At 42.4% G+C, this 18,711-nt stretch overlaps 1 protein-coding gene across 1 annotated transcript in view; it reads right to left on the bottom strand.

The window, feature by feature from the left end:
* LOC135510317 (collagen alpha-5(IV) chain-like) overlaps positions 1–18,711 on the bottom strand; it is a 106,385-nt gene that overhangs the window by 18,855 nt on the left and 68,819 nt on the right. The window contains 11 exon segments of the mRNA XM_064931154.1: positions 192–242; positions 472–651; positions 994–1,120; positions 1,472–1,611; positions 4,926–5,015; positions 6,118–6,216; positions 6,675–6,821; positions 7,080–7,169; positions 11,013–11,180; positions 12,842–12,955; positions 13,316–13,466. Of these exon segments, the coding sequence (XP_064787226.1) occupies positions 192–242; positions 472–651; positions 994–1,120; positions 1,472–1,611; positions 4,926–5,015; positions 6,118–6,216; positions 6,675–6,821; positions 7,080–7,169; positions 11,013–11,180; positions 12,842–12,955; positions 13,316–13,466 (1,357 nt within the window).

Raw genomic sequence — 18,711 nt, forward strand, 5'->3', positions numbered from 1 at the left:
TTATTGTGTCTGTATGATGTGTATGGAATGTGTGGTGTCTGTATGGTGTGTACAGTGTGTGTGGTGTCTGTATGGTGTGTACAGTGTGTGTGGTGTCTGTATGGTGTGTACAGTGTGTATGGTGTCTGTATGGTGTGTACAGTGTGTATGGTGTCTGTATGGTGTGTACAATCAAGTAGTGTGACTCTCACCTGGTGACCCTGGGAGACCAGGAGAACCTGGGCCGCCGAAACCAGAAAGACCTAGAAGAAAAGAAGATCATGGAAAAAAAGAGGAGTGACATTTAGACATCCAACTATTATATAACACATTTTGGAAGAATCTTCATTTTCAAAGAGATTTGCAAGAGAATAGTCATACCATTATACAAGTACATGGTCTTTCTGCGTAATATCACCATGACACGCACAACTCAGCGTTGAGAACTGTATCATGGGTAATTTAGTTTTCTCGCGTGACTACGCCACCTACCTTGGTCTCCTTTGACTCCGGCTGGTCCAGGGATTCCGTCGCGACCTGCCTGACCCTTGTCGCCTGGGAACCCAGGTGATCCGGCACGGCCATTCTCTCCCGGTCGCCCGGGGCCTCCGGCGAGACCGGGGTTTCCAGGGCTACCGTCCAGACCCTTAGGCCCGGGAATACCGGGAGAACCTAAATGAATTACCGTAAAGACAGACGGACAGACTTAATGACACAGGTAGATGGATTTTACATGAAGACACTATTCCTGGTTTTTCCTCTGTCCAGCACTGGTGGTTAGCACCAGAACCGTTAGTTACTGGAAGCAGACAGTGCCTTGCGAAAGTATGATTTTTGATTTGTTAAAAAAAGTTTGAAATATCCAATAAATGTCGTTCCACTTCATGATTGTGTCCCACTTGTTGTTGATTCTTCACAAAAAAATACAGTTTTATATCTTTATGTTTGAAGCCTGAAATGTGGCAAAAGGTCGCAAAGTTCAAGGGGGCCGAATACTTTCGCAAGGCAATGTACCTTGGAATCCTGGGAGGCCGGGGTCGCCTTTGGCTCCGGGGCCACCGGGAAACCCTGGAAGCCCTGGTGTTCCGGGAGTTCCTTTCACTCCATTTTGTCCGGGGAATCCCGACCGACCAGGCTCACCCTGTGTGTGAGAGTATGTGAGAGCGTATGAGTGTGTGTGTGTGAGAGTATGTGAGAGTGTATGAGTGTGAGAGTGTGTGTGTGAGAGAGAGTAAGAGGAATAAAGTTACATTATAGATAAAGATAATATTTAAAGTAAAACTAACAGTACTAGCTCTACAACTACTGATAATAAAGGTAACAACATCATCAATATAGCACTTTTCTATATATTACAAATCTCAATCATATTGAGTCGACAGCTCACTACAAAATACTCAAATAACTCATCTAAACCTGGAGATAAATATTCAAGCATAAAGGAAACCGTGGTTCTATGCGGTTCTAGATGGTTCTAAAGTCATTTCCGTACCTTGGGACCTGTAGCTCCTGTGGCACCAAATCCGGGAGAACCTGGGTCTCCTTTAGCTCCGGGGAACCCTGGTGCTCCTGAACTACCGGGTACGCCCGACCGACCTGGCTGTCCTGGAGTTCCTTTCGCTCCTGTGGGTCCTGTGACATCATCATAAATGGACCATAAGATTAGCGCAGTTGGCCAAATAGAGTTCATTCACAACACTCCAACTATGATTCATCTATAAATCAGTTCACTGACAGCACTATTTTCATCACTAAACTGTTACAGAACTACTAATTCATAATGGGTTTATATCAACAGGAGTGTGTTAGATGGTTGAGAATGGCCGAGTGTAAGGGGTTATGGGGAGTCTTTAAACACATTTTATAATTATTTATTGCATTTTAGTGAATAAAATATAAAAGTCATGGTGGTGCAGAGTGGACATGGGAATTTATAGAACATGATGGTGATGGTGATGATATGAGGTTTTATAACATGATGGTGATGATATGAGGTTATAGAACATGATGGTGATGGTGATTATATGAGGTTATAGAACATGATGGTGATGGTGATGATATGAGGTTATATAACATGATGGTGATGATATGAGGTTATATAACATGATGGTGATGATATGAGGTTATATAACATGATGGTGATGGTGATGATATGAGGTTATAGAACATGATGGTGATGATATGAGGTTATAGAACATGATAGTGATGATATGAGGTTATAGAACATGATGGTGATGGTGATGATATGAGGTTATATAACATGATGGTGATGATATGAGGTCATAGAACATGATGGTGATGATATGAGGTTATAGAACATGATGGTGATGATATGAGGTCATAGAACATGATGGTGATGGTGATGATATGAGGTCATAGAACATGATGGTGTTGATATGAGGTCATAGAACATGATGGTGATGATATGAGGTTATAGAACATGATGGTGATGATATGAGGTTATAGAACATGATGGTGATGGTGATGATATGAGGTCATAGAACATGATGGTGATGGTGATGATATGAGGTCATAGAACATGATGGTGATGGTGTTGATATGAGGTCATAGAACATGATGGTGATGATATGAGGTTATATAACATGATGGTGATGATATGAGGTTATAGAACATGATGGTGATGGTGATGATATGAGGTCATAGAACATGATGGTGATGGTGATGATATGAGGTTATATAACATGATGGTGATGGTGATGATATGAGGTTATAGAACATGATGGTGTTGATATGAGGTCATAGAACATGATGGTGATGATATGAGATTATAGAACATGATGGTGATGATATGAGGTTATAAAACATGATGGTGATGGTGATGATATGAGGTTATATAACATGATGGTGATGGTGATGAAATGAGGTTATAGAACATGATGGTGATGATTTGAGGTTATAGAACATGATGGTGATGATATGAGGTTATATAACATGATGGTGATGGTGATGATATAAGGTTATAGAACATGATGGTGATGATATGAGGTTATATAACATGATGGTGATGGTGATGATATGAGGTTATAGAACATGATGGTGATGATATGAGTTTATAGAACATGATGGTGATGATAAGAGGTTATAGAACATGATGGTGATGATATGAGGTTATAGAACATGATGGTGATGATATGAGGTTATAGAACATGATGGTGATGATATGAGGTTATAGAACATGATGGTGATGGTGATGATATGAGGTTATAAAACATGATGGTGATGATATGAGGTTATAGAACATGATGGTGATGATATGAGGTTATATAACATGATGGTGATGATATAAGGTTATAGAACATGATGGTGATGATATGAGGTTATAGAACATGATGGTGATGGTGATGATATGAGGTTATAAAACATGATGGTGATGATATGAGGTCATATAACATGATGGTGATGATATGAGGTCATAGAACATGATGGTGATGATATGAGGTTATAGAACATGATGGTGATGGTGATGATATGAGGTTATAAAACATGATGGTGATGATATGAGGTCATATAACATGATGGTGATGATATGAGGTCATAGAACATGATGGTGATGATATGGGGTTATAGAACATGATGGTGATGATATAAGGTCATATAACATGATGGTGATGATATGAGGTCATAGAACATGATGGTGATGATATGGGGTTATAGAACATGATGGTGATGATATAAGGTTATAGAACATGATGGTGATGATATAAGGTTATAGAACATGATGGTGATGGTGATGATATGAGGTTATAAAACATGATGGTGATGATATGAGGTCATATAACATGATGGTGATGATATGAGGTCATAGAACATGATGGTGATGATATGAGGTTATAGAACATGATGGTGATGGTGATGATATGAGGTTATAAAACATGATGGTGATGATATGAGGTCATATAACATGATGGTGATGATATGAGGTCATAGAACATGATGGTGATGATATGGGGTTATAGAACATGATGGTGATGATATAAGTTTATAGAACATGATGGTGATGATGTGATGTTATAGAACATGATGGTGATGGTGATGATATGAGGTTATAGAACATGATGGTGATGGTGATGATATGAGGTTATAGAACATGATGGTGATGGTGATGATATGAGGTTATATAACATGATGGTGATGATATAAGGTTATAGAACATGATGGTGATTATATGAGGTTATAGAACATGATGGTGATGGTGATGATATGAGGTTATAAAACATGATGGTGATGATATGAGGTCATATAACATGATGGTGATGATATGAGGTCATAGAACATGATGGTGATGATATGGGGTTATAGAACATGATGGTGATGATATAAGGTTATAGAACATGATGGTGATGATATGATGTTATAGAACATGATGGTGATGGTGATGATATAAGGTTATAGAACATGATGGTGATGATATAAGGTTATAGAACATGATGGTGATGGTGATGATATGAGGTTATAGAACAAGACAGTGATGATATGAGGTTATAGAACATGATGGTGATGGTGATGATATGAGGTTATATAACATGATGGTGATGGTGATGATATGAGGTTATAAAACATGATGGTGATGATATGAGGTCATATAACATGATGGTGATGATATGAGGTCATATAACATGATGGTGATGATATGAGTTTATAGAACATGATGGTGATGGTGATGATATGAGGTTATAGAACAAGACAGTGATGATATGAGGTTATATAACATGATGGTGATGGTGATGATATGAGGTTATATAACATAATGGTGATGATATGTGGTTATAGAACATGATGGTGATGGTATGAGGGTGATGTTGATGGTGGGGATGTGAGGTTATATAACATAATGGTGATGATGTGTGGTTATAGAACATGATGGTGATGGTATGAGGGTGATGTTGATGGTGGGGATATGAGGTTATCAGCTGGCTGACACCCACCTGGGAAGCCCATCTCTCCCATGTTGCCTTTAAGTCCTTGGCTTCCTGGTGAGCCTGATCCTCCAGGGATACCCATGTCTCCTTTGGGACCTGAAGATATTACGGAAAGAATGGTAAATAATCAATACATGACATTAGAGGTCTCGTTTGGGACCTGAGCACAACGGAAAGAGAATGTTAGGAGTGACTGTTCAGTAGAGGACGTTATGGAGAACATTCTGGTGCTCAATGACAACTTTAGACATAGGTATTTTATAAGCCCATGTTGGTTAGGCATTTCTGAAGATGCAAGACAATAATAATGAAATAATTCATATCTGAATGGCACATTGAAGTCAACAGGAAACATTATCAAGTAAGATCTCTAGGTAGGATGACTGTACTATATGATGACTGTACTATAGGATGACTACTATAGAATGACTATTATAGGATGACTACTATTGGATGACTATGATAGGATGACTTTACTATAGGATGACTTTACTACAGGATGACTTTACTATAGGATGACTGTACTATAGGATGACTGTACTATAGGATGACTGTACTATAGGATGACTACTATAGGATGACTATTATAGGATGACTATGATAGGATGACTTTACTATAGGATGACTGTATTATAGGATGACTGTACTATAGGATGACTGTACTATAGGATGACTATTATAAGATGACTACTATATGATGACTACTATAGGATGATTACAATAGGATGATTACAATAGGATGACTGTACTCTAGGATGACTGTACTATAGGATGACTGTACTATAGGATGACTGTACTATAGGATGACTGTACTATAGGATGACTGTACTATAGGATGACTGTACTATAGGATGACTGTACTATAGGATGACTATTATAGGATGACTACTATAGGATGACTGTACTCTAGGATGACTGTACTATAGGATGACTGTACTATAGGATGACTGTACTCTAGGATGACTGTACTATAGGATGACTGTACTATAGGATGACTGTACTATAGGATGACTGTACTATAGGATGACTGTATTATAGGAAGACTGTACTATAGGATGACTGTACTATAGGATGACTGTACTATAGGATGACTGTATTATAGGATGACTGTACTATAGGATGAATGTACTATTGGATGACTGTACTATAGGATGACTGTATTATAGGATGAATGTACTATTGGATGACTTTACAATACCTTGAGGTCCAGGTAACCCAGGTCTTCCATCCTGTCCTGGTATACCAGCGTCTCCAGGGAGACCGGAAATACCCTTCTGACCTGGCTGACCTCGCAAACCTACACAGCACAGAGACAGGATGGTTAGACATGTTTCAGTAATAGCAGTAAACGTATCAAACAAGAGTTGGGCATCCATCTTTGCTGAGTGTAAGACTTTCTTCTACACAGCGGAGAACTTCTACATTCATAACGCTTTGCAAAGGTGCCTAGATTTGTGATGGGAGTGCTCAGCGGAGCACCATGTTGGGCACCCTTTTATTTACTCAAATCCTGCATTTTATAGTCATTATGATCATGGCAGATAGATAGATAGATAGATAGATAGAGAGATAGAGAGATAGAGAGATAGATAGATAGATAGATAGATAGAGAGATAGATAGATAGATAGATAGATAGATAGATAGATAGATAGATAGATAGATAGAGAGATAGAGAGACAGAGAGACAGAGAGACAGAGAGACAGAGAGACAGATAGATAGATAGATAGAAAGACCGACCAATAAACAGACGTACCTGGTTCTCCTGCATCTCCTTTGGCTCCCTTGATTGAAGGGGGAGAGTTGCTGGGCCCGGGGAGTCCTACGAGACCGGGGTCTCCCCTGTCTCCCTTCAGACCTGGACTGCCGGTCCCACCTGGTCGCCCTGGGAAACCATCGTCACCTGGAGGAAGGAGACACTCAGGGTCAGAGGGTCTATTACCCAAGACACATACAGTACTAACACGTGTGTGTTTATGTGTGTGTGGGGGTTCCTTATAGCTAATGCAGCAGATGTTTAAGACTAGTTTGTTTGATTGTAAGACCTGGCATCTGTGTGATCTTGGTCATATGTGGATCTATTGCGACTGCTGTCCTACAACTCCATGGTCTATATAGTAGCAGTCCCTTTAGGTGTGTGCTTGTGTGTGTGTGTAGCTGCCTTTAGGTCCAGGGAAGCCGGGCCCTCCGGGGTTGCCAGGGGTTCCCAGAGATCCAGGAGTTCCCATTACACCCATGTCTCCTTTACCACCTGTTGAAAGACAGAGAGGAGGGTTGGGGACTTTGGAAAGAGAGGTAGGTTGGGGACTTTGGAAAGAGAGGTAGGTTGGGGACTTTGGAAAGAGAGGTAGGTTGGGGACTTTAGAAAGAGAGGTAGGTTGGGGACTTTGGAAAGAGAAGTCGTTTGGGGACTTTGGAAAGAGAGGTCGGTTGGGGACTTTGGAAAGAGAGGTCGGTTGGGGACTTTGGAAAGAGAGGTCGGTTGGGGACTTTGGAAAGAGAGGTCGGTTGGGGACTTTGGAAAGAGAGGTCGGTTGGGGACTTTGGAATAAGAGGTCGGTTGGGGACTTTGGAAAGAGAGGTAGGTTGGGGGCATTTCTCTGAAGTCAAAGATGGAGCAAGAAGCATAATATGTAGACAGTCAAACACATCAAACAGAAAATAAAAACAAACTCGAGAGAGAAGAGACAGGTTACACATCATCTGACTGGCCTCCTCCCATCAACACAGGTTACCAGGTTACACATCATCTGACTGGCCTCCTCTCAACACAGATTACCAGGTTACACATCTTCTGACTGGCCTCCTCCCATCAACACAGGTTACCAGGTTACACATCATCTGACTGGCCTCCTCTCAACACAGATTACCAGGTTACACATCTTCTGACTGGCCTCCTCTCATCAACACAGATTACCAGGTTACACATCTTCTGACAGGCCTCCTCTCATCAACACAGATTACCAGGTTACACATCATCTGACTGGCCTCCTCCCATCAACACAGGTTACCAGGTTACACATCTTCTGACTGGCCTTCTCTCAACACAGATTACCAGGTTACACATCTTCTGACTGGCCTCCTCTCAACACAGATTACCAGGTTACACATCTTCTGACTGGCCTCCTCTCATCAACACAAGTTACCAGGTTACACATCTTCTGACTGGCCTCCTCCCATCAACACAGGTTATACATCATCTGACTGGCCTCCTCCCATCAACACAGGTTACCAGGTTACACATCTTCTGACTGGCCTCCTCCCATCAACACAGGTTACCAGGTTACACATCTTCTGACTGGCCTCCTCCCATCAACACAGGTTATACATCATCTGACTGGCCTCCTCCCATCAACACAGGTTACCAGGTTACACATCATCTGACTGGCCTCCTCCCATCAACACAGGTTATACATCATCTGACTGGCCTCCTCGCATCAACACAGGTTACCAGGTTACACATCATCTGACTGGCCTCCTCCCATCAACACAGGTTACCAGGTTACACATCTTCTGACTGGCCTCCTCCCATCAACACAGGTTACCAGGTTACACATCATCTGACTGGCCTCCTCCCATCAACACAGGTTATACATCATCTGACTGGCCTCCTCCCATCAACACAGGTTAACAGGTTACACATCTTCTGACTGGCCTCCTCCCATCAACACAGGTTAACAGGTTACACATCATCTGACTGGCCTCCTCCCATCAACACAGGTTACCAGGTTACACATCATCTGACTGGCCTCCTCCCATCAATACAGGTTACCAGGTTACACATCATCTGACTGGCCTCCTCCCATCAACACAAGTTACCAGGTTACACATCATCTGACTGGCCTCCTCCCATCAACACAGGTTATACATCATCTGACTGGCCTCCTCCCATCAACACAGGTTATACATCATCTGACTGGCCTCCTCTCATCAACACAGGTTACCAGGTTACACATCATCTGACTGGCCTCCTCTCATCAACACAGATTACCAGGTTACACATCTTCTGACTGGCCTCCTCGCATCAACACAGGTTATACATCATCTGACTGGCCTCCTCCCAGCAACACAGGTTACCAGGTTACACATCTTCTGACTGGCCTCCTCCCATCAATACAGGTTACCAGGTTACACATCATCTGACTGGCCTCCTCTCAACACAGATTACCAGGTTACACATCTTCTGACTGGCCTCCTCCCATCAACACAGGTTACCAGGTTACACATCTTCTGACTGGCCTCCTCCCATCAACACAGGTTACCAGGTTACACATCATCTGACTGGCCTCCTCTCATCAACACAGGTTACCAGGTTACACATCATCTGACTGGCCTCCTCCCATCAACACAGGTTACCAGGTTACACATCTTCTGACTGGCCTGCTCTCATCAACACAGATTACCAGGTTACACATCATCTGACTGGCCTCCTCCCATCAACACAGGTTACCAGGTTACACATCTTCTGACTGGCCTCCTCGCATCAACACAGGTTATACATCTTCTGACTGGCCTCCTCCCATCAACACAGGTTATACATCATCTGACTGGCCTCCTCCCATCAACACAGGTTATACATCATCTGACTGGCCTCCTCCCATCAACACAAATTACCAGGTTACACATCTTCTGACTGGCCTCCTCTCAACACAGGTTACCAGGTTACACATCATCTGACTGGCCTCCTCTCATCAACACAAATTACCAGGTTACACATCTTCTGACTGGCCTCCTCTCAACACAGATTACCAGGTTACACATCTTCTGACTGGCCTCCTCCCATCAACACAGGTTAACAGGTTACACATCTTCTGACTGGCCTCCTCCCATCAACACAGGTTACCAGGTTACACATCTTCTGACTGGCCTCCTCCCATCAACACAGGTTATACATCATCTGACTGGCCTCCTCCCATCAACACAGGTTACCAGGTTACACATCATCTGACTGGCCTCCTCCCATCAACACAGGTTATACATCATCTGACTGGCCTCCTCCCATCAACACAGGTTACCAGGTTACACATCATCTGACTGGCCTCCTCCCATCAACACAGGTTATACATCATCTGACTGGCCTCCTCCCATCAACACAGGTTACCAGGTTACACATCATCTGACTGGCCTCCTCTCATCAACACAGGTTACCAGGTTACACATCTTCTGACTGGCCTCCTCCCATCAACACAGATTACCAGGTTACACATCTTCTGACTGGCCTACTCCCATCAACACAGGTTATACATCTTCTGACTGGCCTCCTCCCATCAACACAGGTTATACATCATCTGACTGGCCTCCTCGCATCAACACAGGTTATACATCATCTGACTGGCCTCCTCCCATCAACACAGGTTACCAGGTTATACATCTTCTGACTGGCCTCCTCCCATCAACACAGGTTACCAGGTTACACATCTTCTGACTGGCCTCCTCCCATCAACACAGGTTACCAGGTTACACATCATCTGACTGGCCTCCTCGCATCAACACAGGTTACCAGGTTACACATCTTCTGACTGGCCTCCTCCCATCAATACAGGTTACCAGGTTACACATCATCTGACTGGCCTCCTCGCATCAACACAGGTTACTTTGGGTCTTTGCTGGAAGTCAGAGCATGCGTCCCTAATGACAGCCTATTCCCACTACCTTTGACAAGGGCTCTTATCAAAAGGAGTGCACTATAAAGGGAAATGGATTCCATTTAGGATGTAGTCGGAGAATAGCAAGCATGACGTGTAAAGTAGTCAGTCAGAGATGTCAAACTGAAAATAATATCTTACTGGGCCATCCGTACATACATAACACAGAAAGAGATTGATAATCAGACAGAGACTGAAACAGACATATAGGCTGTGTTTACACAGGCAGCCCAATTCTGATCTTATGTCACTAATTGGTCTTTTGATCAATCAGATCCGATTTTTTGCCATTAATTGGTCAAAAGATCCGAATTGGGCTGTCTGTGTAAACTCTGATTCTGATCTTTTGCCTAATTATTGGCAAAAGATCTGATCCAATAATTGAACAAAATATCAGATTTGGGCTCCTGGGTAAACGCTGCCATAGATCAGAAATGACGTTATCTTACCAGGCAGGCCAGGTATTCCATCGCGGCCAGGGCCACCGGGGTTACCCTGAGTTCCAACTCCCCCGGGGCTGCCGGGGAAACCGGGACTTCCTCTGTCTCCTGGCAACCCTGTAATGCCCGGACCAGGAAGACCGGGGTCTCCCTTCTCTCCATTGTTGCCTGAGTATCCTGTAACGCCGAGAATCAAGGACAGTGTCAGGACAGATTCTCACTTTCTGATCAGCATCTGTCCCTCGTCTATGACATCACAGAAAGTCAATTTTTGTCAAATGCAAAAAAAAAAAAATTCTGTCTTATGGAAATTTGAAGGACAATAAAGCTTTTTGAGTTTGACTTGCAGTGCTAGTGGAATCTAGTGACTATTCAACACATTGTAAAGGTCACATATGTCAGTCCAGAATAAAATAACCTAATTGTATATCATTACCTCATAGCTGGAGTAATGTCATGCAGAACAGAAGTACAGTCCCTAAACCAATCAACCAATCACATAGAAATACAGTACCAATCAACCAATCACACAGAAATACAGTACCAATCAACCAATCACATAGAAATACAGTACCAATCAACCAATCACATAGAAATACAGTACCAATCAACCAATCACACAGAAATACAGTACCAATTAACCAATCAGCTGCCAAAAAGAGACTTTAGTTCAGATAGGCTGCGATACAATACCTTTCTCGCCTTGAGGTCAAAGTTCAGAGAGCGGCAGGTAAGCAGGGCAAATGTTCAAAATGGAGCTGATGGAAGGATGGAGTGGATCGGAGAATGAGAAAGAGATGTGGGGAAGGGGGGGGTGATACTCTAGGAGGTCTATCGAAAAAGACATACATGAGGAAAGAGCCTTCAGAACTGAGCCCTGGGTGGAGGGGACTGGTTCGTAAGTTGTTCTGTGTACTAGCCAGGTAGAGGACAGTGTGAAGTGATTCGTGAGGTTTTGACTTGAACCAGAAAAGGTACAATGTGTTTAAGAGTGAGGAGAACAAATACATGAAAGGTGTGGGTGAGTGATAGCTGACAGCTACACAAGTGGAATTCGCCAAAGAGACATCGACAACACACAAAAGAAGAATAGAAAAAGATTGATGTGAGGTGAGAAGACGAAGAAAGAGTGAACTCCCAAGATTAGGGTATGGTTACCGTCACTGAATGACAATGCGTCTGTCTGAGACAGGATCTCCCATAGAGACATGCTATCGCCATGTTGACATCATTCAGTGCTCAACAAATAAACCCTTTACAGGTGAACCACTTACAAACTGTTTGCAAACCCTTTGGTGCTCAAAAGCCTTGCAGTGGGGTGGCGTTACCTGCTTAATAACTAGTGTAACAACATAGCTTGAACCACATAGCCAGCCCACTGAGATACATAATTTAACATTAATATAAGAGTCCTTAGGGTGACCATGCACATAACACTGTGTGACTGTGTGAATCCATTCTAGACATATTGAGTCATCTCAAACACAAGACACCCTGGTAAAAACAACAGGCTCACTATGTATTTTAAAATGCAGCATAAATATACATATTACATGGGTTTTCCTTTTGTTTAATATGATAACAACTCTTAGCATTGCATCTACAATATGGTGATACTAGAAGGTCTGCTGCAACCACATGTAAATGCCACCAATTCTCAATCAAATTCTATCACTCAATCTCCAATCAATATATCTATCAGAATTCATCTCTATCAATCTCAAATCTCAATCAATGCTAGCAATCTTAATCTCAATATCAGACTCAAACACTATCAATCTCTCATCAATCAGCTAGTCAAAAGTCAGTTCTGTTCTGTTTGTTGTTATAAGGCTTACCTGGAGCACCAATAGGTCCTGGGGGTCCGACAGGGCCGGGGACACCCTGAGAGCCGATGGAGGGTGATCCTTGAGGGCCACGGTCTCCGGTTCTACCAGGGATACCAGAGTCACCTGGGAGACAGACAGGTACAGACCACACAATATAGCAATATCAACTAACTAGCTAGCTAATAAAATACTCTATATCTGGACTAAGGATAATGTTGAGCATGCTGTAGGTCTAGAACGATGCTTAATCTCTGTCTGGAAAAAGCATCACAGAAAGAATTTGCCTAGATTATAGTATGATATTGTTGAAGTATGAAGAGACTATATAATAACATAGCCATCTTAAAAAGGACTAATTCGAAACCACTGACACACACTTAGTCAGTATACATTAGGGGACCGGTGTGGGAATCAAACCCACAACGTCAGCGTTTCTAAGCACCAAACTCCAGCCGACCACGCCATCAGAAGTTGGAACCGTACCTTTGGCACCAGGGCCGCCGTCAAAGCCGGATCGTCCTGGCAACCCGGGGTTGCCAGGGAAACCAGAGTCTCCTTTGGGTCCAGGTAATCCTTTATCTCCGGGGAAGCCTGGTGAGCCCTGGGGACCTGACAGCCCGAAGCCTGGCTCTCCCTATCACACACACACACACACACACACACACACACACACACACACACACACACACACACAAAGAAAAACTTAACAGAGTCAACTTTGTCTGTCAGATAACTAGGTCTAAACTTGCTGTTACCATTCACTTGATCCTATGTTATCTAGTTTGGATACTCATAGCTGTACATGTAAATGACTGTAATTAAGTCCATATACAGTAGTGGCGATGTGGTAAGCAACTTAACTCCGGGTCCACCTGGCTGTCTGTCTCTATAGTAGTAGAATTAGTCTGTATCTATAGTAGTAGAGTAAGTCTGTATCTATAGTAGTAGAGTTAGTATGTATCTATAGTAGTAGAGTAAGTCTGTATCTATAGTAGTAGAGTTAGTATGTATCTATAGTAGTAAAGTTAGTCTGTATCTATAGGAGTAGAGTTAGTCTGTATCTATAGTAGTATAGTTAGTATGTATCTATAGAAGCAGAGTTAGTCTATCTATAGTAGTAGAGTTAGTATGTATCTATAGTAGTAGAGTTAGTCTATATCTATAGTAGTATGCATCTATAGTAGTAGAGTTAGTCTGTATCTATAGTAGTATGTATCTATAGCAGTAGAGATAGTATGTATCTATAGTAGTAGAGTTAGTCTATCTATGGTAGTAGAGTTAGTCTGTATCTACAGTAGTATGTATCTATAGTAGTAGAGTTAGTCTGTATCTACAGTAGTAGAGTTAGTATGTATCTATAGTAGTAGAGTTAGTCTGTATCTACAGTAGAATGTATCTATAGTAGTAGAGTTAGTCTGTATCTACAGTAGTAGTTAGTCTGTATCTATAGTAGTAGAGTTAGTATGTATCTATAGTAGTAGAGTTAGTCTGTATCTACAGTAGTAGAGTTAGTCTGTATCTATAGTTGTAGAGTTAGTATGTATCTACAGTAGTAGAGTTAGTCTGTATCTACAGTTGTATAGTTAGTATGTATCTATAGTAGTAGAGTTAGTCTGTATCTATAGTAGTATGTATCTATAGTAGTAGAGTTGGTCTGTATCTACAGTAGTAGAGTTAGTCTGTATCTATAGTAGTAGAGTTATAGTAGTGGTTCCGGTTCCGGTTGGAGCGAGCGGTCGCATCTACACTTCGGTCCGCAGGTAGTATAACTTTTCATTACATTTCGTTATAGTACAACGGTTTGATTTGTCTAATCTTAGCAATTTCTTCTTAGCCAGCTACATAGCCGTCTTTGTATCAACGACAATTGCATAATTATCGTATTTCGTCGTCCTAACGTATCTGCCCAGCAGCTAGCTAAGCAGCTAGCTAACATCCACTGTCCACTAGCACTGTAGAAACTATTACACTCAACTGAACGACTCGATTAGCGTAGTGTCAGCTAGCTACATAGTTGTCTTCGCTGTCTTCGTATCCAAGATAATTGTGCAGTTTAGAGTGTGTAGACTTAGAGTGATTATCTTAATTTACCGAGGTTAGCTAGCCAGCTATTTGTCGTCCTTAACGTAGGAAATGCTGCTAGCTAGCTAGCCAACAGCTAGCCAACCTCTACCGAATTGAACTCCAACTACCCGGTCAACATTCCGCGTCGCTCCACAGATAGTATCACATTTTCATTTCACTTCATTACAGTACAACGGTTTGATTTGTTTGATCGTAGCTAGCCAGCTACATAGCCGTCTTTGTATCTAAGACAATTGTGTAGTCTAGAGCGATTTTCTAGGTTAGCTGGCCAGCTATTGTCGTTCTTCTAACGTAGCTAGCCAGCTAGCCCCCGAATAGCAGCACTGTAGTAACTATTACAGTACAACGGTTTGTTTTGTTTGATCGTAGCTAGCTAGCTACATAGCCGTCTTTGTATCTAAGACAATTGTGTAGCCTAGAGCGATTTTCTAGGTTAGCTGGCCAGCTATTGTCGTTCTTGTAACGTAGCTAGCCAGCTAGCCCCCGAATAGCAGCACTGTAGTAACTATTACAGTACAACGGTTTGTTTTGTTTGATCGTAGCTAGCTAGCTACATAGCCGTCTTTGTATCTAAGACAATTGTGTAGCCTAGAGCGATTTTCTAGGTTAGCTAGCCAGCTATTGTCGTTCTTTTAAAGTAACGTAACGCAATTAACCTGCTAGCTAGCCAGCTAGCCCCCGAATAGCAGCACTGTAGAAACTATTACACTCGACGGAACGACTTGATTAGTGTAGTGTCAACATCGCAGCCACTACCAGCTAGCCTACTCCAGCAGTACTGTATCATTTCAATCATTTTAGTCAATAAGATTCTTGCTACGTAAGCTTAACTTTCTGAACATTCGAGACGTGTAGTCCACTTGTCATTCCAATCTCCTTTGCATTAGCGTAGCCTCTTCTGTACCCTGTTAACTATGTGTCTATCTATCCCTGTTCTCTCCTCTCTGCACAGACCATACAAACGCTCCACACCGCGTGGCCGCGGCCACCCTAATCTGGTGGTCCCAGCGCGCACGACCCACGTGGAGTTCCTGGTCTCCGGTAGCCTCTGGAACTGCCGATCTGCGGCCAACAAGGCAGAGTTCATCTCAGCCTATGCCTCCCTCCAGTCCCTCGACTTCCTGGCACTGACGGAAACATGGATCACCACAGATAACACTGCTACTGCTACTGCTCTCTCTTCGTCCGCCCACGTGTTCTCGCACACCCCGAGAGCTTCTGGTCAGCGGGGTGGTGGCACCGGGATCCTCATCTCTCCCAAGTGGTCATTCTCTCTCTCTCCCCTTACCCATCTATCTATCGCCTCCTTTGAATTCCATGCTGTCACAGTTACCAGCCCTTTCAAGCTTAACATCCTTATCATTTATCGCCCTCCAGGTTCCCTCGGAGAGTTCATCAATGAGCTTGATGCCTTGATAAGCTCCTTTCCTGAGGACGGCTCACCTCTCACAGTCCTGGGCGACTTTAACCTCCCCACGTCTACCTTTGACTCATTCCTCTCTGCCTCCTTCTTTCCACTCCTCTCCTCTTTTGACCTCACCCTCTCACCTTCCCCCCTACTCACAAGACAGGCAATACGCTCGACCTCATCTTTACTAGATGCTGTTCTTCCACTAACCTCACTGCAACTCCCTCCAAGTCTCCGACCACTACCTTGTATCCTTTTCCCTCTCGCTCTCATCCAACACTTCCCACACTGCCCCTACTCGGATGGTATCGCGCCGTCCCAACCTTCGCTCTCTCTCCCCGCTACTCTTTCCTCTTCCATCCTATCATCTCTTCCCTCTGCTCATACCTTCTCCAACCTTTCTCCTGATTCTGCCTCCTCAACCCTCCTCACTTCCCTTTCTGCATCCTTTGACTCTCTATGTCCCCTATCCTCCAGGCCGGCTCGGTCCTCCCCTCCCGCTCCGTGGCTCGATGACTCATTGCGAGCTCACAGAACAGAGCTCCGGGCAGCCGAGCGGAAATGGAGGAAAACTCGCCTCCCTGCGGACCTGGCATCCTTTCACTCCCTCCTCTCTACATTTTCCTCCTCTGTCTCTGCTGCTAAAGCCACTTTCTACCACTCTAAATTCCAAGCATCTGCCTCTAACCCTAGGAAGCTCGTTGCCACCTTCTCCTCCCTCCTGAATCCTCCTCCCCCTCCCCCTCCTCCCTCTCTGCAGATGACTTCGTCAACCATTTTGAAAAGAAGGTCGACGACATCCGATCCTCGTTTGCTAAGTCAAACGACACCGCTGGTTCTGCTCACACTGCCCTACCCTGTGCTCTGACCTCTTTCTCCCCTCTCTCTCCAGAACCTCGGCAAGACGGAGTTGTAGAGTTAGTCTGTATCTACAGTAGTAGAGTTAGTCTGTATCTATAGTAGTATGTATCTATAGTAGTAGAGTTAGTCTGTATCTATAGTTGTAGAGTTAGTATGTATCTATAGTAGTAGAGTTAGTCTGTATCTATAGTAGTAGAGTTAGTCTGTATCTATAGCAGTAGAGTTAGTCTGTATCTATAGCAGTAGAGTTAGTCTGTATCTATAGTAGTAGAGTTAGTCTGTATCTATAGTAGTAGAGTTAGTATGTATATATAGCAGTAGAGTTAGTCGGTATCTATAGTGGTAGAGTTAGTCTGTATCTATAGTAGTCTGTATCTATAGTAGTATGTATCTATAGTAGTAGAGTTAGTATGTATCTATAGCAGTAGAGTTAGTCTGTATCTATAGTAGGATGTATCTATAGTAGTAGAGTTAGTCTGTATCTATAGTAGTATGTATCTATAGTAGTAGAGTTAGTCTGTATCTATAGTAGTAGAGTTAGTATGTATCTATAGTAGTAGAGTTAGTCTATATCTATAGTAGTGTGCATCTATAGTAGTAGAGTTAGTCTGTATTTATAGCAGTAGAGATAGTATGTATCTATAGTAGTAGAGTTAGTCTATCTATGGTAGTAGAGTTAGTCTGTATCTACAGTAGTATGTATCTATAGTAGTAGAGTTAGTCTGTATCTATAGTAGTAGAGTTAGTCTATATCTATAGTAGTATGCATCTATAGTAGTAGAGTTAGTCTGTATCTATAGCAGTAGAGTTAGTATGTATCTATAGTAGTAGAGTTAGTCTGTATCTATAGTAGTAGAGTTAGTCTGTATCTATAGCAGTAGAGTTAGTCTGTATCTATAGCAGTAGAGTTAGTCTGTATCTATAGTAGTAGAGTTAGTCTGTATCTATAGTAGTAGAGTTAGTCTGTATCTATATAGGTAGAGTTAGTCGGTATCTGTAGTAGTAGAGTTAGTCTGTATCTATAGTAGTATGTATCTATAGTAGTAGAGTTAGTCTGTATCTATAGTTGTATGTATCTATAGTAGTAGAGTTAGTCTGTATCTATAGTAGTATGTATCTATAGTAGTAGAGTTAGTCTGTATCTATAGTAGTATGTATCTATAGTAGTAGAGTTAGTCTGTATCTATAGTAGTATGTATCTATAGTAGTAGAGTTAGTCTGTATCTATAGCAGTAGAGTTAGTCTGTATCTATAGCAGTAGAGTTAGTCGGTATCTATAGAGGTAGAGTTAGTCTGTATCTGTAGTAGTAGAGTTAGTCTGTATCTATAGTAGTATGTATCTATAGTAGTAGAGTTAGTCTGTATCTATAGTAGTATGTATCTATAGTAGTAGAGTTAGTCTGTATCTATAGTAGTATGTATCTGTAGTAGTAGAGTTAGTCTGTATCTATAGCAGTAGAGTTAGTCGGTATCTATAGTGGTAGAGTTAGTCTGTATCTGTAGTAGTAGAGTTAGTCTGTATATA

Source organism: Oncorhynchus masou, chromosome 23, assembly GCF_036934945.1.
Source record: "Oncorhynchus masou masou isolate Uvic2021 chromosome 23, UVic_Omas_1.1, whole genome shotgun sequence".
NCBI classification, from domain to species: Eukaryota; Metazoa; Chordata; class Actinopteri; order Salmoniformes; family Salmonidae; genus Oncorhynchus; species Oncorhynchus masou.